The following is a 24,211-nucleotide window of genomic DNA, read 5'->3' on the forward strand; positions in this document are numbered from 1 at the left end:
AGCTGTACAGATGCCAAACATCAGCTGCCTTGTGGAGGCCGTTTGTATAGAGCTGTCCAAGATTCAACCCAAAGGAACCACCATCTGCAGCGTGAGGGTGAACGGCTGGGCTGCTGTAATGCATGATTATATCTGCATACAGGAAAACATCCTTACAAACCCGGTACTCATGGCCCAGACACATATACAGTTATTCCCCCTCAATCAGCACACCCTAGCACAATGGTAGGTACACACTGGACAAGTGGGATCCACCATGCCCCTCTCTGACTTATTTTGCTTTCTGTCCCTGTAGGCACTACGCTCGCACCAGGGAGCTGGTACGGCAGGCTCTGGAGATGGCCATACCATTGCCAACCAGCTCGGCCCTTGCTTCGGAGCCCACCTCTGCCATACGCCCATGGCCCACAGGCCCCGAGCAGTCCGCTGCAGAACAGTTACAATACGCAGACCCTCCTGACCTGTCCAGTCAGGCGACGCAGCGAAGTCCGGGCCCCGTGAATGTGGCACCACCAATTGTTGGCCACCCCCCGTGCCACAAGAAGCACCCGCCACCCAGGCACTCTCCCCACAGGCTGACACTGCCGCTCCTCCGTTTCCACCGCCACACGCGGGACCTTCGGTACCCTGCACCACTGCCTGGCGACGGAAGAAAAAGCAGGAGGCAGACGAGCTGGCACGACAACAAGGAATCCCCACCAAACAAAGGAAGAAAGTAGAGGACGAATTTTGCTAGCTCTGTGGCCGTCCAAAAACGAAAGAGTTCGGCCACAGCTGCTTTGGGGGGGAATTCTTTTGCTCCACCTCAGCTGGCAGAAGTGTCCAGGAATGGCTGGAGGAAAAGAGGAGGGAGAAAAAAAATTATGCCGGGCGGGGTGCTCATTAAAGAATTTTTAAAAATTTAATGAATGAATGAATGAATGAATTACTTTTGTAGATGGGCCCATACAATGCTTCTTCTTTTTTTTCTTTTTTTTTTGTTCATGAGGAGGCCTGTTTCCTTTTTGGTAGCTGTTTTTACCTTTTTTTTTTTTTGGCAATCTTTGCAAATGACTGGCACTTTATATGTTGGCAGGGCTCCTCCTCTCAATTTTATTTTTTAATTTTAGGCTTCATCTGCAGGTTATGTCAGTTATTTTTTTATTGCAAAAGTTATTGTTTGATATTTATTGTTTGTTTGTATATAGTTCCTTGGATTGTTGTTTGATTTTTATTTATTGTATGTATAACGCTATTTCATATTATATTTATTGTATATAGTTATTTCATATTATATTTATTGTATATAGTTATTTCATGTAATTTTTTTCTTGGATTGTTGATTGATTTCCTATTTATTATATGTATATATTTCATTTTATAAACCTTGTTGATTGAATCGTTGTGTGTGCCTGCCTGCATGCTTCTGTCCTGCCGCCGCTTTAAGGGCTCTCTGTTTAACATCCCGCGACCACGTGGCTAACCGGCTGTGCGTCCGCCGCGTCACCTTTTACGGACCCGACTCTGCAGAGCTGGCAGCCTTCTTCCGCCATGAAGATCGGCTTTTTTCCTAAACCAATTCTTATATGTCAGTGTACATTTTGTTGTTCACTTGACCTTTATTTGGTTTCCCACATTTATTAACCATTTATGCTATTTCTTTAAGATGAATGCTGTGTTACCCTAATAATAATAATAATACATTTTTTTATATAGCGCCTTTCCCATGCTCAAGGCACTTACAGAATATAAGAAAGAACGGCAGGGTATACAGTATATAGCATTGTACAAACCAAATAAATAATAATAAATAATAAAATTATTCTTCCCCTCCTTGAACCGTCACCTTATCGTGGTGGAGGGGTTTGCGTGTCCCAATGATCCTAGGAGCTATGTTGTCCGGGGCTTTATGCCCCTGGTAGGGCCACCCAAGGCAAACTGGTCCTGGGTGAGGGATGAGACAAAGAGCGGTTCAATAAACCTCCAATGAAAATAAAACTGGACAACGCTTTCCCTTGCCCGACGCTGGTCACCGGGGCCCCCCTCTGGAGCCAGGCCTGGAGGTGGGGCTCGATGGGGAGCGCCTGGGGGCCGGGCCTGCACCCATGGGCTCGCCGGGCACAGCCCGAAGAGGTAACGTGGGTCCTCCTCCCCATGGGCTCACCACCTATGGGAGGGGCCAAGGAGGTTGGGTGCAATGTGAGTTGGGTGGTGGCCGAAGACGGGGACCTTGGCGGTCTGATCCTCGGCTACAGAAACTGGCTCTTGGGACGTGGAATGTCACCTCTGAAGGGAAGGAGCCTGAGCTAGTGCGCGAGGTCGAGAGGTTCCGGCTAGATATAGTCGGACTCACCTCGACGCACAGCTTGGACTCTGGAACCAATCTCCTTGAGAGGGGCTGGACTCTCTACCACTCTGGAGTTGCCCCGTGAGAGGCCGAGCAGGTGTGGGCATACTTATTGCCCCCCGACTCGGAGCCTGTACATTGGGGTTTACCCCGGTGGACGAGAGGGTGGCCTCCCTCCGCCGGGTGGGGAAGGGTCCTGACTGTTGTTTGTGCGTATGCGCGAACAGCAGTTTGGAGTATCCACCCTTTTGGAGTCTCTGGAGGGTTGCTAGAGGGCATACCTTCTGGGATTCCCTCGTTTTGCTGGGAGACTTCAATGCTCACGGGCAATGACAGGGAGACCTGGAAGGGCGTGATTGGGAGGAATGACCCCCCCGATCTGAACCCGAGCGGTGTTTTGTTATTGGACTTCTGTGCTCGCCACAGATTGTCCATAACGAACACCATGTTCAAGCATAAGGGTGTTCATATGTGCACTTGGCACCAGGACACCCTAGGCCTCAGGTCGATGATCGACTTTGTGGTGTGTCGCCGGACTTGCGCCATATGTCTTGGACACTCGGGTGAAGAGAGGGGCGGAGCTGTCAACTGATCACCACCTGGTGGTGAGTTGGCTTCGATGGTGGGGAAGATGCCGGTCAGACCTGGTAGGCCCAAACGTGTTGTGAGGGTCTGCTGGGAACGGCTGGCAGAGTCCCCTGTCAGAAGTAGCTTCAACTCCCACCTCCGCAGAACTTCAACCACGCCCCGAGGGAGGTGGGGACATTGAGTCCGAATGGGCCATGTTCCGTGCCTCTATTGTTGAGGCGGCTGACCGGAGCTGTGGCCGCAAGGTGGTCGGTGCCTGTCGTGGCGGCAATCCCCAACCCGCTGGTGGACACCGCGTGAGGGATGCCGTCAAGCTGAAGAAGGAGTCCTATAGGACTTTTTGTCCTGTGGGTCTCTGGAGGCAGCTGATAGGTACCGCAGGCCAAGCGAACGCTGCTTCGTTGTTGCTGAGGCAAAACTCGGGCATGGGAGGAGTTTGAGAGGCCATGGAGAACACTTTGGACGGCTTCGAGGAGATTCTGGTCCACCGTCCGGCGCCTCAGGAGGGGAAGCAGTGCAGTGTCAACACCGTATATAGTGGGGATGGTGCGCTGCTGACCTCACTGACGTTGTGGGTCGGTGGGAGGAGTACTTCAAGACCTCCTCAATCCCACTAACATGCCTTCCACGAGGAAGCAGAGCCTGGGGACTCTGAGGTGGGCTCTCCCATCTCTGGGACTGAAGTCACCGAGGTGGTCAAAAACTCCTTGGTGGCAGGGCCCCGGGTGGATGAGATACCGGAGTTCCTTAAGGCTCTGGATGTTGTAGGACTGTCTTGGTTGACACGCCTCTGCAACATCGCATGGACATCGGGACAGTGCCTCTGGATTGGCAGACCGGGGCGGTGGTCCCCCTCTTTAAAAAGAGGGACCGGAGGGTGTGTTCCAACTATAGAGGGATCACACTCCTCAGCCTCCCTGGAAAAGTCTATTCGGGGTTCTGGAGAGGAGGGTCCGCCGGATAGTGAACCTCGGATTCAGGAGGAACAGTGTGGTTTTCGCCCTGGTCGCTGAACAGTGGACCAGCTCTTCACCCTTAGCAGAGTCCTGAGGGTGCATGGGAGTTTGCCCGACCGGTCTACATGTGTTTTGTGGACTTGGAAAAGGCATTCGACCGTGTCCCTCGGGAATCCTGTGGGGGTGCTCGGGAGTATGGGGTACCGGACCCCTGATAAGAGCTGTTCGGTCTCTGTACAACCGTGTCAGAGCTTGGTCCGCATTGCCGCAGTAAGTCGAGCCCGCTTCCAGTGAGAGTTGGACTCCGCCAGGGCTGCCCTTTGTCACCATTCTGTTCATAACTTTTATGGACAGAATTTCTAGGCGCAGCCAGGGTGTTGAAGGGGTCCGGTTTGGTGGACTCAGGATTGGGTCACTGCTTTTGCAGATGATGTTGTCCTGTTTGCTTCATCAGGCCGTGATCTTCAGCTCTCTGGATCGGTTCGCAGCTGAGTGTGAAGCGGCTGGGATGAGAATCAGCACCTCCAAATCCGAGCATGGTCCTCAGCCGAAAAGGGTGGAGTGCCCTCTCAGGGTTGGGGAGAGATCCTGCCCAAGTGGAGGAGTTCAAGTATCTCAGGGTCTTGTACACGAGTGAGGGAAGAATGGAGCGTGAGATCGACAGGCGGATCGGTGCGGCATCCGCAGTGATGCGGGCTCTGCATCGGTCTGTCGTGGTGAAAAAGGAGCTGAGCCGTAAGGCAAAGCTCTCAATTTACCAGTCGATCTACCTTCCTACCCTCACCTATGGTCATGAGCTATGGGTAGTGACCGAAAGAACGAGATCGCGAATACAAGCGGCTGAAATGAGTTTCCTCTGCAGGGTGTCTGGGCTTTCCCTTAAAGATAGGGTGAGAAGCTCAGTCATCCGGGAGGGGCTCAGAGTAGAGCCGCTGCTCCTCCGCATCGAGAGGAGTCAGATGAGGTGGCTCGGGCATCTGATCAGGATGCCTCCTGGACGCCTCCCTGGTGAGGTGTTCGGCACGCCCAACCGGGAGGAGGCCCCGGGGAAGACCCAGGACACGCTGGAGGGACTATGTCTCCCGGCTGGCCTGGGAACGCCTTTGGGATTCTCCCGAAGAGCTGGAAGAAGTGGCCGGGAGAGGGAAGTCTGGGCCTCTCTGCTTAAGCTGCTGCCCCCGCGACCCGACCTCGGATAAGCGGAAGAGAATGGATGGATGGATGGATTCTTCCACAAAACTTACTCAACATTGTTTCTTTTTTTTTCTTTCCAAAACAGAAGGTTAACACTTTTCCTACATTATAAGTAAAAGACCATGGTAAATATCATGTACATCTGTATGCTGATTTTTTTATATATGTATACAGCAATAACAGCCAATGGGTAGAAAATGCTAAGTACAAGTATTTGTAAGAATTAGGGTATAAAATGCTGCAAATATAAAACATTATAACAGATGTAATTCTTTTTTGAGTATACCAAAGTTTATAATGCTAACTTTAGCCAAGCAATTAGCTGCAAATCACACAAACCACAAAGACCCAGAGGAAAAGGAGAGAATGTGCAAATTATTTGTAACACCTCATTCTTTCACCTGAGACAGATGATCTCAATCTCACAAATTTCGCACAGATAATTTGAAGCAGCGTGGTGCGTGGAACAAACCATCTCTTAAGGGGAAGTTTACATGAAAGGTTTAGCACAGGATTAGCTCTATGTCAAAATACTTTTTATGAAACTTAGTTATTAATTACATTTTTTTTTAAATTATATTATATTTACGAAGGTTAGCACATAATTTAGTTAGAGTGGCAAATGTCACCATATGCCCCTCCTATAGATCTAAACTTGTTTCCACTCATTGAACAGCACTCAACTCTCCAGAATTACAAAGCAAAAACAAGATTTTAGGAGTGGCACAGGGGCAAATCTGTGAATGTCCTTCAGTGTCTAGCCAAAGCTCAGACTTGAACCCAAATGAAAATCTTTGGAGATACCTGAAAACAGCCATTCACTGACTGTCACCATCCAACCTGACAGAGCTGGGGAGGATCTGCAAAGGAGAATGACAGAAAATCCCCAAATCCTGGTGCTTAAAGCTTGTTGCATCATACCCAAGAAGACTCCAGGCTGTAATTGCTACCAAATGTGTTTCAACAAACTACTAGGCAAAGAGTCTGAATATTTGTGTCAATGTGATACTTTATTTATTTAAAGAATTTTTCAAAAACTTTGGGGGTATTTGAGTATTATGGGGAAAAAAAAGAAATATACAAATACAATTTTAGTGTAAGTCTGCAATATAAGAAGATGCGTAAAAAGTAAAGGGGTCTAAAAACGTTTTATAGACAATGTATATGCACTATCAGTCAAAAGTTTTAGAATATTTTTGCAGTTTTTATTAAAATGTAGGCAGCTTAAGGCTACACAGGAAAGTGGTTGAAGCAAGCAAGTGTCAGTTTCAATGGTAAAGGAAGACTTCGAGGTGCAGGTTTGATAGGTCAAGTAGCAGTAAGAAAACTATTGCAAAATAAGTAAAAGTGGTTTCCAGGTCCTGGAACCATTGCAAGTCTTAATATACTCTGATATTAAAGTACAGAACAAATGAACAACATGAGATATACTGTAGATACTACTGTCCTGTAAGGAACCTATCATGCAAGCTGTTGACTCTTAGAAACTTCTTATTTGGATTTGGATCTGACAGACTAGTTCCTGTCAGAGTCTCTTCCAGTTTCCAAGCTCATTTTAATGGTGTAAGAAACTGTACTCGCAGATACCAAACGTTGGATTTTTTTATGCAGTTTCTTAATGAAAGCCTACACCTTTAGATAGATAGACCATTCTTGTGTGGGATTAATAAAGTATCTATCTCTCCCTCTTTGTCAATTGCATTTTTCTCACCATTATAAGAGCAATATGCAGTCTCCAAATAATACTTCAGAGGGTGTAGTAACACATTTTGTGCCAACGCTGCTTTTATACAGATTGAGGGTTTGTAAATAGTTAAAAAAAAGTGATAGGAACTGTTTGCATCAGCCTTCGAGGCTTAATGAACTTCCATTGCTGCAGAAAAGCTGTTAAATTGTTAACCCATTGCTTATTCCCTGAAGAAGGCCTTTTTGAATAACTGAAAAATACATTATTTTTCAGTGTTTTGCAAAACTTTTTTAAACCCTGTGGCAGTTTACTGCTTACCTTTGTACCATCTAAGGTGATTCACTTGACTTGAACTACTTAGTCAGTCAGTCAGTCAGTTATTGTCCAAACCGCTATATTCAAACACAGGGTCACGGGGGTCTGCTGGAGCCAATCCCAGCCAGCACAGGGCTCAAGGCAGAAACAAATCCCAGGCAGGGCACCAGTCCACCGCAGGGCACACACACACCAAGCACACACTAGGGACAATTTAGGATCGCCAATGCACCTAACCTGTATGTATTTGGACTGTGGGATAAAAGCTGTAAAAATTGAGGTGTTCTAAAACTTTTGATTGATAGCATATACATGTCTATATACTGTATGCTTCTTTTGATTCTTGGACTGTCTTCCATGCACTGCGCTTTTGAGATCTATCCACAGTTTTGCAATGATGTTAAGGCTGGGGGACTGTGAGGGCCATGGCAAAACTGTCACCTTGTGTCTCTTGAGGTATTCCATTGTAGATTTTGAGGTATGTTTTGGATCATTATCTCATTGCAGGACTCATCCTCTTTTTAACTTCAACTTTTTTATAGATGGTGTGAAGTTTGCTTCCAGAATCTGATGGTATTTATTTGAATACATTCATCCCTCAACCAATGATATGTTGCCTCTGCCACTGGCTGCGATACAGCCCAAAGCATGATTAATCTACCTCCATGCTTAATAGTTGAAAAGGGATTCTTTTCCTGGAATTCAGCACCCTTTTTTCTTCACATATATATACCTTGCACATGGTGGCCAAAAAGTTCTATTTTGACTTCATCACTCCACAGAACATGTATCCAAAATGCATCGGACTTGTTTAGATGTTCATTTGCAAACTTCAGGCACTGTATGTTGTGGTTAGGAGACATTTCATATTTGTTCAGGAGTTACTGCACAGTAGAACAGTGCACTGCCACTCTGGAGTCTGATAAATCTTCCTGAAGAACCTTTGCAGTCAAATGGGCTTTTTATGTGCCTTTCTAAAAATCCAATGAACATTCAGAACATTTTCTTGGTTTTCCAGACCTCAACCTGTCCTCCACCATTCCTGTTAACTGCCACTTTTTAATAACATTACGAACTGAGAAAACAGCTACCTGAAAACACTTTGCTATCTTCTTGTAGCCTTATCCTGCTTTGTGAGCACCAACTATTTTAGTCTTCAGAGTGCTATACAGCTGCTAAGAGGAGCCCAAGGTTGTTGATTGTTTGGGCAAAGTTTGAGGCATCATAAAATTTATACAGCTTTACAATTTGCATCACTTGAGGTTTCCTAACAATGACTGTGAACAAGCCATAATCTAAACAATCTAATGAAGGTCCGAGACCTTGGGAAAACTTATCTGACACCTCAAGTATCTTGGGGTGGCCAAACATTTGCATGGTGCCTCTTTCCTTTTTTCACTTTACAGCTGAACAAAACAAAAACAACACTGATCTTGCACAAAATGCTGAAGTTTGTAATCTTTAACTTTATGCCTTTTGGTAATCAGTTCATCTTCTGCTCACTTAACTATTCACAGTAACATATTTTAAGCAAGGGTGCCCAAAGTTTTGCATGCCACTCTTATCTATCTATTGTGGTCTGCAGGGGGTGCACCAGCTCCCCAAACCTGACACAGGCAAAAGCAAAGCACTAGTTTGTCACACCACACAGCTTTCATTAGACTGTGATAAAGCTATGCCCTCTGCCTCCTGCAGCAGTGGGCTTCTTTTCTCCTGCACCCAGATGTACTTCTTGTGGCCTGTTAGCATGGTCCAGAAATACTTCCAGGTGAGGCAGAAGCCCAACGAAGTAGGGCTCTGCAGTCCCCTCAGCACCCCATGGTGGCATCATGGAACCCAACTCCAACTCCCACGAAGCCCTGTGGGAATCCGAGCCACTGCTGTAACACCGGGGACCTGCCATCTAAAAGTCTTGGGGAGAAAATGCCCAGTGTATGTCACCCATTCCTTCCATCAATAAGGTGTCCTGGCCAGGCAAGGGTGCCGGCTGTCCACGCCAAATATATACATAAGAGTCTTACTTTTTTTTTTTTTACTATAAAATTAGGAAAAAGGCAGACACAAACTCCTAGTCAACACTGAGGCTTTCAGGTTTTCCTGATAGATGCAAGGTCTCTAGCTACAGCTAGATTAACATATAAACAGCACAGGATGCCTTTCAAGTCATGACATTTTATTATCTATCAACATTTACTTCAAACAACAAATAAAAAAATCAGTAATCATCCAGTGACTCCAGGAATAAGGTTTCCTTTACTTCAGTCGCTTGTTCAGGTACAGGATCTAGATCAATTTTTCCATTTAGGTGTGATGTGAGAAGATCTCTTGACAAGAGAAGTATGCAGGAGATCAACCTGCAAAAACTGTGGGATGCAATAGTATTTGAATTAAGCAGCAACCATTCTCTTTATTCCTACTTTAAAAATAATATTCTTCAGTCACATCAAATAACTAAAAAGTGACCCACAAGATTTCATTATTTTTTATTAAAGAAAAACATCACATTATTGTGGAAGATTGTACGCTGAACAGCATGCTACTGAAATGCTGAGAAACAGAAGGAACAGTAATGTTCCTTATTATTAACTTTATTTGACCAACAACTTTTATTCATTTACATGGACATAAGACTGTAATTTTTACTGATGGGGACTGAATTCAACTCACTGCAGAGTTAAAATATTTGATGTCTTCTGCTTACATATCATTCCAATAGTGAGCAGACAGTAACTTGCTAAAAAGAGGATTTTGATCCCAAAACCAATGCTAGATGGCACATTAGGTCTACCACACAGCAAACAGACATATACTTTTAGCAGGTTTTAATCTAATTTACAGTCAGCAAAAAATCCAATACACATCTTTGGGATGTGAAAAATTAAGAGTATACCCTGTACATACCCAGTCACAGGAAAAGCATGCAAACATACAAGTTGTGCCCAAGGTAGGAACTGAGCAGGAGGCCCTGGAGCTGTTACACTGCAGTGTTAATCACCATTCTGTCTGATCTAATCAAGGACCTGTAATCACTTCTTCACCAGTTCAGCTGTTCCCACGACTGGGAGCAATTTAAATGGCTCAGCTCAGTTTATGTAGAGAGTTTATGACATGATACAAGCGTTTAAAACTATGAAGTTAGGAAAATGGATGCCAGCTGTTACTTCAGAATGAGGTCTTCAACTAGACCATGACAGAGACATAAAAATAATAAATATAATAAAAATAATAATAATAATATTACCTAACAGATTCATATCTTGTCTTAAAAGTATACTGCGTAAGTTTTGTGAAAACATTGATGAGCTATGTTGGATTACATGAACTGTTTTCTTCCAAACATCTTGTGTTCCAAGACTGGACTGTAGTCCATTTTTTTAGAATACCCAGGGACAGCCTTTGTGGTTTGAAGGTCTTAGTCAGATGACTTTTCCTTTCCATATTTCTGTGAGCACTAGTGGTGCATTTTCTCCAATAATGTATAAATTATACTTTTGTTTTATTTTTACATTACCTGGCCTTACTTTATTTGACCTCTATATATATTTTACAAAAATTACAAAATCCTTACATAGACTCCATTAGTAAACTTAAGAACATAAAAGACTACAAAAAGCTATTGTATATATTAATGTTTATAAGAACTGAAATCCACATATGTACATTTACAAGGTTCAACAGCTTGATATTTTAACTGTATTATATTCACAAATGTATAAGGCCCCCACTGAAGGAAACTGCACCAAACATAAAATTGGGGCAAAAAGTATGCTGACTGTTAGGCATGCCCATAAAAGTGGAAAGAAAAGTTATATAACCACCACAACATATTCTTATTGCAGATAATGACAATAGCTTTAGCTTTTTGTCCTCCAACCCATTTGTTGTACTAACAAAGTCATGTTCAGTTCTTCATACTACAACATCACACCTACAAGATTTCCTTTACTTAGTTCCTTTCATTTTCAAAGACTTGACTTTTCCATTGCATTAAATCATCCAATAAGTACTTGTTAATGCAGACATCTGTTCCCTGGCTGTTTCTAATAAGAAAAAAAGAATAAAAATGGAAACAAATAAATAAATAAACAAAATAATGCAACAAGTTAGATGGAAGAAGCCATATTTCATGATGAGTGAATCAGATCTACCCAGCCTCCATCCACATGAAGAATGACATGAAAATGATATGCAAACAGGTTTATTTTTGAAAAATCATTTGCATTAAAATAAAGCATGTCTTTACATAGAATTACATATTTTGAGTATTTTGGATTCTGTATTGTGTAGGTTTGGATTTTTCCAATAAATTTTTTCTATAACAGACCTCTGCTAGTGCACTCAAAGTCATTCCACAGAGCTTTGTTATTTACTATGAAGGCTTGCTTATCTGACAATTGCAGGCCTTTCATTCATGTTTTTGCTAGGTATTACTTTGTGGGTTTGTGCGTCAGTTTCAACATAACTTTCCAACAAATTTAAATGTAACATTTCTTGAAAACGTATTATGTATCCAAATATATATATATATATATATATATATATATATATATATATATATATATATATATATATATATATAACTAATCAATAGTGGGGAGACCAGTCTTTACTGGAGTGTGAATGACAGGTGGTGGGTTAGGCTATTCAGAAAGTACCTAATCTAGAAGAAGAAAAAGAATAAAAATACCAGCTGAAGAATTGTAAAAAATGGAATTAAGGAAAAAAAAAAAGGCCACAGAGTCCAAACATTGGTAAATGGAAGGGGAGTAAGGCCAGATGGTTCGGAGGTGGATTCAAATTGCTATATCATTGTGTGGAGGGGAGGAGAAACTGGGTAGGGGTTATTCTGAAGGAACAGTATGTGTATGTGAACAGTGAGTATTTTAGAGGTGAAAAGAGTGTCAGACAGAGTGATGATTATGAAGCTTGAAATTGATGGTGTGATGATGAACGTTGTTAGTGCATATGCCCAGCAACTTGAATGTGTGATGGATTAGAAAAAAGATTTCTGGAGTGAGTTGGATGAAGTTATTAGACAGTGTACCCAAGGGAGAGAGGGTGGTGATTGGAGCAGATTGGAGTGTGATGATGAATGTTGTTAATGTATATGCCCTGCAAGGAAATGGAAAACTGCAAAGTGGTGGCAGGGGAAAGTGTAGTTAGGCAGCATAAAATGGTGGTCTGTAGGATGACATTGGAGATCAAGAAGAGGAGGAGAGTGAGGGCAGAGCCAAGTATCAGATGGTGGAAGTTGAAAAAGGAACATTGCAAGGCTGAGTTCAGGGAGGAGGTAAGACAACTACTGGGTGATAGTGAAGAGCTATAGCAGAAGTAGTAAGGGTGACCGCAAGAAGGGTGCTTGGAGTGCCATCTGGACAGAGGAAAAAGGAAAAGGAAGCCTGGTGGTGCAATGATGAAGTACAGGAGAGTATACAGAGAAAAAGGTTGGGAAGAAGTGAGATAGTTAGAGAGATGCAGAAAGTAGACAACAGTATAAAGATGCGTAAGGTGAAGACAGAGGTGGTGAAGGCTAAAACAAATGTGTATAATAAGTTGTAAGTGAGGTTGGACACAAAGTGGGAGAAAAGGACCTGTGAATACTGGCTAGACAGAGGGACCAAGCTGAGAAAGATATGTAGCAGGTTAGGGTGAAAAAGGATAAAGATGGAAACATACAAGCAAGGAGAGTGTGTTGAGCAGATGGAAACTGATGGAGATCTTTGAAAGCCTGATGAACGAAGATGATGAGAGAGAAGGTTGGATGATGTAGCAATAGTTAATCAGGAAATGCAATGGAATAGCAAGGCGTAAGTAAGGACAGCTATGAAGATGATGAAGAATGGAAAGGCCGTCGGTCCAGATGACATATCTATGGAAGCATGGAGGTGTTTAGAAGAAATGGGAGTGGAGATTTTAACCAGGTTGTTTAAAGGAATATTGGAAAGTGAAAGGATGCCTGAGGAGTGGAGAAGAAGTGTACTGGTACCAATTTTTAAGAATAAGGGGGAGTGTGCAGAGTTGTAGTAGCTACAGGGAGATAAAAATGATGAGCCACAGCATGAAGTTATGTGAAAGAGTACTGGAAGCTAGGTTAAGAAGTAAGGTAAAGATTAGTGAGCAGCAGTATGGTTTCATGATAGGAAAGAGCACCACAGATGTGATGTTTGCTATGAGGGTGTTGATGGAGAAGTATAGAGAAGGCCAGGAGTTTCATTGTGTCTTTGTGGACCTTGAGAAAGCATATGACAGGGTGCCTTGAGAGGAGCTGTGGTATTGTATGAGGAAGATGGGAGTGGCAGAGAAGTGTGCAAGAATTGTACAAGATATGTACAAGGGAAATGTGATAGTGGTGAGGAGTGGTAGGAGTGATGGATTCATTCAACATGGAGGTGGGATTACATCAGGAATTTGCTCTGAGCCCTTTCTTATTTGCAATGGTGGTGGACAGTTAAGACAGACACGATTTAACATGACTCACCGTGGACAATGATTTTTTCTGATGACACTGTGATCTGTAGCGAGCAGGTTAAGGAGACCCTAGTGAGGTGGAGATATGCTCCAGAGAGGAGAGGAATTAAAGTCAGTAGGAACAAGAGAGAATACATGTGTGTAAATGAGAGGGAGGTCAGTGGAATGGTGAGGATGCAGGGAGTAGAGCTGGCGAAGGTGGATGAGTTTAAATACCTGGGATCAACAGTACAGAGTAATGGGGATTGTGGAAGAGAGGTGAAAAAGAGAGTGCAAGCAGGGTGGAATGGGTGATGAAGAGTGTCAGGAGTAATTTGTGACAGACGGGTATCAGCAAGAGTGTAAAGGAAGGTCTACAGGACGGTAGTGAGACCAGCTATGTTATACAGGTTGGAGATGGTGGCAATGACCAAAAAACAGGAGACAGAGCTGGAGGTGGCAGAGTTAAAAATGTTAAGATTTGCATTAGGTGTGACGAGGATGGACACGATTAGAAATGAGGACATTAGAGTGTCAGCTCAGGTTGGACAGTTTGCAGTCAAAGTCAGACAGGCGAGATTGCACTGGTTTGTACATGTGCAGAGGAGCGGTGCTGGGTATATTGGGAATAGGATACTAAGGATAGCGCTGCCAAGCAAGAAGAAAAGAGGAGGGCCAAAGAGAAGGTTTATGAAAAGTGCTATATAAATGTAATGAATTATTATTTATTATTATTATTAGAGATGACCTGAAGGTGGTGGGTGTAAAAGAGCAAGATGCAGAGGACAGGAAGAAGTGGAAAAAGATGATCTGCTGTGGCAACCGCTAATGGTAGCAGCTGAAAGAAGAAGAATGGAAATGTGAAAGGAAGAAGAAACAAAAGCAAGGATGATTCAAAAATTACATTGGATTGGTCTGCAAAACAAAGAGAGACTTTCTGCTTTCATATTTGAATGTGTACTGAATACAGTGTCATGAATAGAAAACACTGAGATCCTGAAAAATATTGCACATTTGTTCCAGATACGTAAAGAATCCAGAAGTTTGCACAATTACAGCGGGATGCAAAAGTTTGGGCAACCTTGTTAATAGTCATTATTTTCCTGTATAAATCATTGGTTGTTACGATAAAAAATGTCAGTTAAATATAACATATAGGAGACACACACAGTGATATTAGAAGTGAAATGAAATTTATTGGATTTACAGAAAGTGTGCAATAATTGTTCAAATAAAATCAGGCAGGTGCATAAATTTGGGCACCGTTGTCATTTTATTGATTCCAAAACATTTAGAACTAATTATTGGAACTCAAATTGACTTGGTAAGCTCAGTGACCCCTGACCTACATACACAGGTGAATCCTATAATGAGAAAGAGTATTTAAAGGGGTCATTGTAAGTTTCCCTCCTCCTTTAATTTTCTCTGAAGAGTAGCAACATGGGGGTCACAAAACAACTCTCAAATGACCTGAAGACAAAGATTGTTCACCATCATGGTTTAGGGGAAGGATACAGAAAGCTGTCCCAGAGATTTAAGCTGTCTGTTTCCACAGTTAGGAACATATTGAGGAAATGGAAGACCACAGGCTCAGTTCAAGTTAAGGCTCGAAGTGGCAGACCAAGAAAGATTTTGGATAGACAGAAGCGACGAATGGTGAGAACAGTCAGAGTCAACCCACAGACCAGCACCAAAGACCTACAACATCATCTTGCAGCAGATGGAGTCAGTGTGCATCGTTCAACCATTCGGCGCACTTTACACAAGGAGATGCTGTATGCGAGAGTGATGCAGCACGAAAAGAGCCGCTTGAGATATGCTCAAGCACATTTGGACAAGCCAGCTTCATTTTGGAATAAGGTGCTGTGGACTGATGAAACTAAAATTGAGTTATTTGGGCATAACAAGGCGTTATGCATGGAGGAAAAAGAACACAGCATTCCAAGAAAAAACACCTGCTACCTACAGTAAAATATGGTGGTGGTTCCATCATGCTGTGTGGCCAGTGCAGGGACTGGGAATCTTGTCAAAGTTGAGGGATGCATGGATTCCACTCAGTATCAGCAGATTCTGGAGACCAATGTCCAGGAATCAGTGACAAAGCTGAAGCTGCGCCAGGGCTGGATCTTTCAACAAGACGACCCAAAACACTGCTCAAAATCCACTAAGGCATTCATGCAGAGGAACAAGTACAACGTTCTGGAATGGCCATCTCAGTCCCCAGGCCCAAATATAATTGAAAATCTGTGGTGTGAGTTAAAGAGAGCTGTCCATGTTTGGAAGCCATCAAACCTGAATGAACTAGAGATGTTTTGTAAAGAGGAATGGTCCAAAATACCTTCAACCACAATCCAGACTCTCATTGGAACCTACAGGAAGCGTTTAGAGGCTGTAATTTCCGCAAAAGGCGGATCTACTAAATATTGATTTAATTTATTTTTTGTGGTGCCCAAATTTATGCACCTGCCTGATTTTGTTTAAACAATTATTGCACACTTTCTGTAAATCCAATAAACTTCATTTCACTTCTCAAATATCACTGTGTGTGTCTCCTATATGATATATTTAACTGACATTTATCATAACCAACAATTTATACAGGAAAATAATGACTATTAACAAGGTTGCCCAAACTTTTGCATCCCACTGTATATACAAAATGCATATGAACATATTACCTTGCTTTCAAATAAGTATATCACAGAGTTTGCACACACCCAGGTAAAGGAATAGGTCTACATGGTTGAGGTAATGATGCTATACTAGATAATCCTGATTAAGAAGTCTCACACAGACAAGGAACAGCCACATATGTGTATAGGTATCCTGCTGAAACTTCGGCATTACACTAAGGAGTTAATTAAGTGCTTCATACAGCTGGCTTACAATCACAACAACATTCAAATAGAAAAACTAAAGGATTGTCTAAATCAGCAACCAGATAGGACTATGATGGGTGTAAATTATGTTATTTTAACTACAGAAAGAATACAAAAAATGTGTAACGTACTTTCCGTGAGGACCCTGAATTGTAAATAATATACATGCCAATTATATGAACTACAATAGTAAAATGCTTCAAGTGACAATTTAACAAACTTTTTAAGATTTTGGATTTTTCTTTTTTCCACATTCAGGAAAAGGATGTGAACAGGGAAAAATCAACCAGAATGTTAAAGCAAATTATAGAAAGAATCCTGATCTAAATCTGTTAAGTAGTTCTCTCATGAAAAGTGGACAGACATACAGACAGGAAGACATTAGATTTTATATACAGAGAGCTAGAAGTAAATTACATCATGATTGTTTCTTTTAGCATATGATTGTTACATGATCAAGAAGGAACAAAGTTGACAGATTGCACTAAATTACATAAGGATTAAAAGAAATAAACATTTCATTCTGTTTACATGTTAGGATTTAATATCTTTTGTAATATATTATTGTAATTTTTAAAACGTCTCTATTATTGTTTAACCTTCCATTTCTGAGAACAATCCAGACCTATTTATGCTGATTTTCAGGTGCACATGCAAACAATGTGCAAAGTCATGGATGAATTGAACACTCGTTCAAATGCACTCTCCCTATCACAAATTTAGACAACCATTGTGTTCTGCAGATTCCTTATTTATCTCTGCTACTGAGGAAAATGCTGATCTGGCTTTTTCAGTCCTCATGGAAAGGCCAGTTATGGCTGAGCTGCTACAAAACTTACATATAATGTACAATAAGAAACTCCAACTACCTAAGGTAAAGATGCAGGATCTAAGTACTTCAGTACTACACAGTGATACAAACCTAAAAAGAGATATATGTTAATTGACCACAGGTTTGATGCAATATTTCAGTTCTGTTGTGGATACTTATCCTGCCTTAATGTAGCTGTAGACTCCTTAAAATGAAGGCATGTAAGCTTATGACAGCAAGTACAAATGAAACATCAAATGTTTTCTTATTTAAGTAAGAGACTTGAACCAAAAACATCTATGTAGAAAAATTATTTTAGAGCATCATCAAAAAGGGCAGGGAAGGCCTATGCATCTGTTTACGGGTTTCCAATGCAACAGCAGTAAAAATAATTCTGTTATTATCATACTGAAAAGAACACTGTATTTTAGAATATTTCTAAACCCCTGTACTGTGAGTAGACAAAGGCTAATATGAAGTATGCTGGAAAAAAAGCTTAAAAAGGCATGATTAAACCTTTCATTAATATTCTGCTGTAAAAATAAGAGCAGTTAAATTGCTCAATCTACACCAAGATTTGAAAAGATATCAGTCAATACAACTTAAGAACATTAATGTATAAATAAAGATTTCTTAACAAGTCAGATGGCACTACTGCCACTATTACTGTTGCAGTCACTAGAACCAACACCACCAGCATAATTTCCATGCAAAAAAACCATCATGTCCACATGCTCAGCAGAAAGGGCAGCACGTTTTCTATATATGGCAGCGCCAGCCTCTGTGAACAACCAGGGACCAGGCACCACTGTTGCAGGCACTGCCAGTAGCTTCCGAGCTGCCCTGGCCAGCAGGGGGTATTGTGCATGATGCACTTTCCACCAGTTCAGTGGCTCCTGGCATAAAGATGAGGCTTCACTAGTCTGAAAACTGCCTATCTCTTGCTCTGCTTGTTGACAAGCAGAACCTACAGAGCTGCTACGAACACTGCAAAGGTCGCCAAGGAGAAACTCAATTCCAGATGTGTGCTTTGCCTTCTTTGCAGAAGGTGCATGTCCTCCTAGTTCTGGAGCATCAGTACCATTAAATATTTCCTTTTTTCCATTTTGAACAGACAAGCTCCCTAAAGACCTTCTGGGTGATTTGGCCAATTCTGAAGCTTCCCGTTTCAATAAATGAAATGTTTCAACTCTATCAACTTGACTGAGAAAATCTAAACCTCTAAAACGGGGATCCAAAGCACAGGCCAAGTTCAAAGTCTGATTGACTTCTGGATCAGCATAAATTTGGGTCAAATCATCCCTTAGAGATTTTTTGACTTCTCTTGTGAAGTCTGAATCTGCATCAGATGGGGCCAAGTGCTTATATATCAAGCTTGTTAAGACAGGTTTTACCAGGGAAAGGCTAGAGAATCTGTCCTTGGACAAAGTGCTAGTTGCCACTGCTAATGGCTTTAGTACATCCCCCAACTCTTTCAGCACCATCCAGTCCTGGCTTTCCAAAGGAGAGCTTTGTCCACCAATTCCTCGCAAGCTGCTCAGTAAAAGACGATGATCTGTTAAGCACTGGGCCAGCCCATAAATATCATACCAATGTGCTCCTTCACGAGATAGCATCTTCAGCTGAGTTCGAAGAAAAGGATCTCTTCCACGGAAAAACTGTTGCTGGGTTTCTTCTGAAGATGACAGTAGCCTTTCAGCAAGCTCTCGACTTCTTTCCAGAGTCCTCAAAATATCTTGTCGCCTCAGTACAGTTTCCATACACCGCTGAAGAGCTGCCCCAGCACATGGAATAGATTTCCAACCAGCTAAATTTAAAGCTGTGATAGCTGAATCCACATAAGTGCAACTATCTCTACCAGTGCACAGGCCTACACTGTGGCAGTGGCAAATACCTTCACCAATAACTGCATAACTGGGAGTCTCAATCCCCCACTCTCCAGCAATATCTTGCAAGAGATCAGCACTCAGGTTTCCTAATACTGGCCGACTAGTCAGCACCAAGTTATGGTAGTCAAAGGCATCATCCACAAAGTGAGCAAGCAGAGTTACATACTGGCGTCGAGAGGAACTGGCATCCTGAGTGCCATGTGTCCATAAGTCAATACTGATGGCACAGCTCCTAGGTGTACCTCCTGACACAGGCCCCTTTATCAGATCAGCAGACTTTATACGGTACTGCATGTAGGCCTCTTTTAAAACACTGTTGGCTAGAAAGGATGATGCCGGGACTTTATATGATGGCTCTAGTATTGCCATCATTTGCAAAAAACCCTCCCCATCCACTGTTTCTAATGGAAGAAGGTCTTTCACCAAAAAGTCAGCAATGGCTTGAGTTGCCCGCACAATTGGCACTGTGCTGTTACTGCTGTTCTGCACTGCTCTGGCTGAGCCGCTAACACTTGATGCATATTCACTACGAGACGATCCTCCTCCAGTACCACCAGCAGATGAAGGAGAAGCAGAGGTTTCTGAAGATTTAGAAGATGATGGCAAAGCTGACTGAGAGCCAACTAGCTCATTGTATTCTGGTCGATGTTTATAAATCAGATGCTGGCGTAAATTGGTAGTGTTACCACTATAAGATAATCGCACGCCACACAATTTGCAGATGATTTTTGTTTTGTCCAAAATCCTTCCATATGCATCCCCTTGGAAACCAAAAAATGTCCAATAACGGCTCTGAGCACGTCCTAAACTTACTAGATTCTGAGTGCCATCTAAAAAGTTGAACCCAGTTCCACTGGTTGTTCCTCCAGTTGTTCCTGTGCCTGCATTAGAACCTGCTGACGATGAAGGATGGACTGACTGGTAGCTAGCCTTCTGTGCCTGTATAATAGAGGAAACAATTTCACTATAGTGTTCATGGTGGTTACTGCTAGTGCTAGAATTACTGGTGCCTGTAGTGCTTGGAAGAGGAGGTTTCACTTGCAAGTCTTGGAAAAGCTTCATCAGCAGTTCTTTTTCTCCAAACTCATATTTGAAGTGTTCTCCTAAAACAAAACAAAGTAAAGACAGAGTTAAAGACAAAACAGGCTTCCATAGCCTGTCAAGATTCTATACATAAATATTCTAAAGAAGGTTGAATGTACATGTATAATTCCCTAAAATATATGTTCCAGATATTTAGAGCCATTTTGACACTGTAGACAAGTACGTAATTTGCAAACAGGTTAATAATTTAGGTGTATCTTAATAGTTACCAAATAGTAACTACGATAAACTGAATAATTAATCTCCAATATATTTAAATGACCTATGGTGGGCTGGCGCCCTGCCCAGGGTTTGTTTCCTGCCTTGCGCCCTGTGTTGGCTGGGATTGGCTCCAGCAGACCCCCATGACCCTGTAGTTGGGATATAGCGGGTTGGATAATGGATGGATATTGAAATGACTTTGCTGAAAATGCAAATTTACGCATTTCTGTTAAATATGTAAAATTACAAGTTTATAAACGGGTCTAAATCTGGATATTAACGTATACAGTAATCCTTCACTATATCGTTCAACTTTTGCGGCTTCACTCTATCGCAGATTTTTTATGTAAGCATATCTAAATATATATCGCAGATTTTTCAGAGCTTCGTAGATATCTGCGGACAATTGGTTTTTTTATTTCTGGTACATGCTTCCTCAGTTGGTTTGCCCTGTTGATTTCATACAAGGGACGCTATTGGTGGATGGCTGAGAAGCTACCCAATCAGATCATGAGGTTAAGCTCCTGGGTGCTGATTGGCTCAGTAACGGACAGCACATTCGATTCTGCTTTGCGTTAGCCAGCATCTCGTCTCGCTCATTCAGCATCAACTTGTTTTGCTGTGTAAAGAGTTAACTTTTGTGCTCTTTTGTGTTTATCTTTGTGCGTAGTCAAGCCCTTCGTTACGTCTCCAAACGATGTGCTCCTGCTACTGCTTCTGGGGCCGTGCCCAAGCGCCAACAGAAGATGCTAACGATTGCCGAAAAGGTAAAAGTTTTGGATATGTTGAAGGAAGGGAACAGCTACACCGCGGTGCTACATAGTCGCCTGAAGAGTCTCCTTTAGAAGAGCTGTAATGCTCTCCTTTGTTGTGCAGTAACATTTATGTCATCGTTATCAGACAAGTCGTTGTGTCATTGTTGGTGAGTACCCATAACTAATTTTGTACATACTTAGTACATGTACATACATTTTGTGTAACTGTACACACATTTTATACAATTTTTCTTGCATTGTACGTATTTATTGCTGGTGGCCTGTCTATCGTAATGGCTGTAACATATATCATATCAGTTTTATTTATAAATAAATAAATAAATAAATAAAAATAACCAAATAAACAAATTGTTTTTATTTCATGGATTTTCACCTTTCGTGGGGGGTTCTGGAACGCAACCCCCACAATCGAGGAGGGATCACTGTAAATGAAAGGTATGCATGAGCAAATCTCACAGAACAAAGAAAAGTACAAAAGATACAAGCACTGTTTAAAGGATAAGGTCATTTTTTAAGCCGAAGTTATTTAATTACAGTCATGGTATATATGAATTTACCACATGAAACTGCATTATAGAGCAAAACATTTTTTATATATTTTAAAAAATACCTTGCCTGTCTTCTTCTTTATAATCTCCGGGGTCCAATGTGAAAACAAAAGACTTTAAACTTATACAATACGACAACCAATTTATTGCAACAATGGATTCAATTTAAACAAATTCTTTGAAAAAGTTTATGAAATAATACAGTCCAATTGTGATCAATGCTGTATAATCGCAAACAAAATGAAAAACGCCCATGGAAAAAGAACACAAATCTCACATTACTCCCACTTCATAATTCACATATCAATTGTCCTGTGTCACATGTGCGCTTAGGGGGCAGCCAAAGGGTTCAAGTGAGCATGAAGTAATAAAATATAGAGGATTAACGATTCTTTTCCACCCTCACCCCACCATCTCTTCCAGCTCCTCATAAAAACGCCGCTTCCGATTCACCTCTGATGACATCACTTTTGTCCGGCCAGCCATTATGATGTCAATTCCGGTCCACCCATGTGATGTAACTTCTGGTCCAACCCTCATGATGTCCACTGTCGGCCAACCCTGGTTTTCTCTGCCATACTGTCAAATGTTTTTTTTCCATTTTTGACCAATCTAACAGTCTTTTTTAACTACTTTGCCCGCCGGACACTATATAGCTTCCTCAACTCTTTTTTTGGGGTTTTGCCCGTTTATTGTGTCATACCTGTTCTATGTTTGAAACGTGCAAACCACATGCACTTTTTGCTAAAGTGTTAAACAGATAGTTCTGAAATTATCAGTGCACATCATAATGCAATCCAGTAATACTAATCTTTTGAATTGAGAAGACCCTCCTTTCCCATTTATTTGGTGGTCAAGATTCCTCTCATTAGTTCAAAAAGTCATTCCAATGAAGCTTCAGATTTCCTGTTGATGATGTGCACTGTTAATTCAGCAAGTATATATTTTACAATATTTTTAGCACACAACTGGATACCTGATATGTGGATTATGCAACATGAGATTTTTTTTCCTTTTTTACTTGGATGTTTTTAACATCGTTTGCTGGTGTACTGCTTTGGTCACTATTGACTTCTATTACATTAGGAAGTTTTTTCTCTCTGTTTTACAGAAAAATGTGAGATTTAAAAAAAATTCTCGGCTGTCATTACAAGCTACACTGGGTAAGTAACAAAAAGTAAGTAAAAAAAAAAAAAAAATTAGGCAGAGTATTACTTTAAGACAACACGTCTTTGGGTTCTTGAGGAATGCTTGTGACAACAAAACTAATCTGGAATAAATAAAATTTACCACAGATTTTTGGTCCGATTTCTTGAGGTAAAGATACATTTATTACTCACTTATCCTTTCACAGACAAAATTTCAAAAACAGGCTACATATCATGCCAGTTGTGTGTCTGCAATTCTGTTTGTTCAACGGTTATGTTCTGTCATTGCTTTTAACAATGAACAGATTTACTCTTAAATCATATGATTATTTTTTCCTGAACGGTGGCAGCTATATAACATTCTGTGCTGTTATTTTACATTGCCTGCTGAGTCAGACAAAATGGCAGAGTTCTGGTGGTAAAGAGAGAACATAAGAGTTTTGTTTTACTTTGTACACATAACAATAAATTTCAACTGAACTGTTTATTCCTAATTGTATTTTTTATAAAAGCATTAGATTTTTGAAAGAGCCAAGCCACCTGCACATCAATACCATCTCAGGATAAGTTCACAGGGCCAATCAACACTCAGCATTACTTCCCATGCTGTGTCATGAACACACACATGCAATAAAAAATAAACTGAGATAATGAAGAAGACAGAGTGTGCAACAGAGTCAAACCACAATGAAACAAATTAAGGCGTCACAAATCAATTATTGAATTTTATAATGCATGCTGAGTCGCTATCCCTGAGGATATGGTAATAACAGATCTGAGGACAATGTTTTTCAGTGAGATAACTAACCGACTAACTCAAAAGGTACCAATCAATTCGTAAACACATAGGGAAAATATGCCAATCTAAGCAGATACCTGCGCTGTGAGGCCAGAATGACAGCTCTGTGCTACCATTCTGCCTGTGCTAAGGCATCTGCACTAAAATTCAGTACCAATATCATAGAGCAAAGTGGGCGTCCTGCACACGAGCGATAGCTGTGGCCCCGTTGACTATGGATCACGGGTCACAGCTTGCCGCCGGAAGTCACCTGAGGGACACTACACTGTACGAGAACCGAAATTGCCCCCCTCCAGCCTCCGTATGCAGCGTCCCCAGGCCGAAGATGATGGAGCGAGAGATACTGAGGCACATGTGATGCAGCTGCGGCTCCGTTTGGAAGTCGTAGGTCAGATGTCCGTAACCTTGGGGCTACTTGTATATACATACACACACCCACAATTACATACATACATACATACATACATACATATATATATATATGTACACACACACATCCTCTTTAATAAAACCCCTGTGTGCGTCCAGGTGTTCGTGTGTGTG

The 24,211-nt window shown here is 41.8% G+C and overlaps 1 protein-coding gene across 1 annotated transcript in view; it reads right to left on the reverse strand.

Moving 5' to 3' along the window:
- Positions 1–16,801: 16,801 nt before the first annotated feature.
- The window catches only part of LOC120543325, a 124,476-nt gene continuing 117,066 nt past the window's right edge, over positions 16,802–24,211 (reverse strand). The window contains exon 11 of the mRNA XM_039776361.1: positions 16,802–20,195. Coding sequence (XP_039632295.1) covers positions 17,845–20,195 — 2,351 coding nt within the window. The 3' untranslated portion in view covers positions 16,802–17,844. The remainder of the gene's footprint in view (positions 20,196–24,211) is intronic.

The sequence above is a fragment of the Polypterus senegalus genome, chromosome 13 (genome assembly GCF_016835505.1).
Source record: "Polypterus senegalus isolate Bchr_013 chromosome 13, ASM1683550v1, whole genome shotgun sequence".
In the NCBI taxonomy this organism is placed as follows: Eukaryota; Metazoa; Chordata; class Cladistia; order Polypteriformes; family Polypteridae; genus Polypterus; species Polypterus senegalus.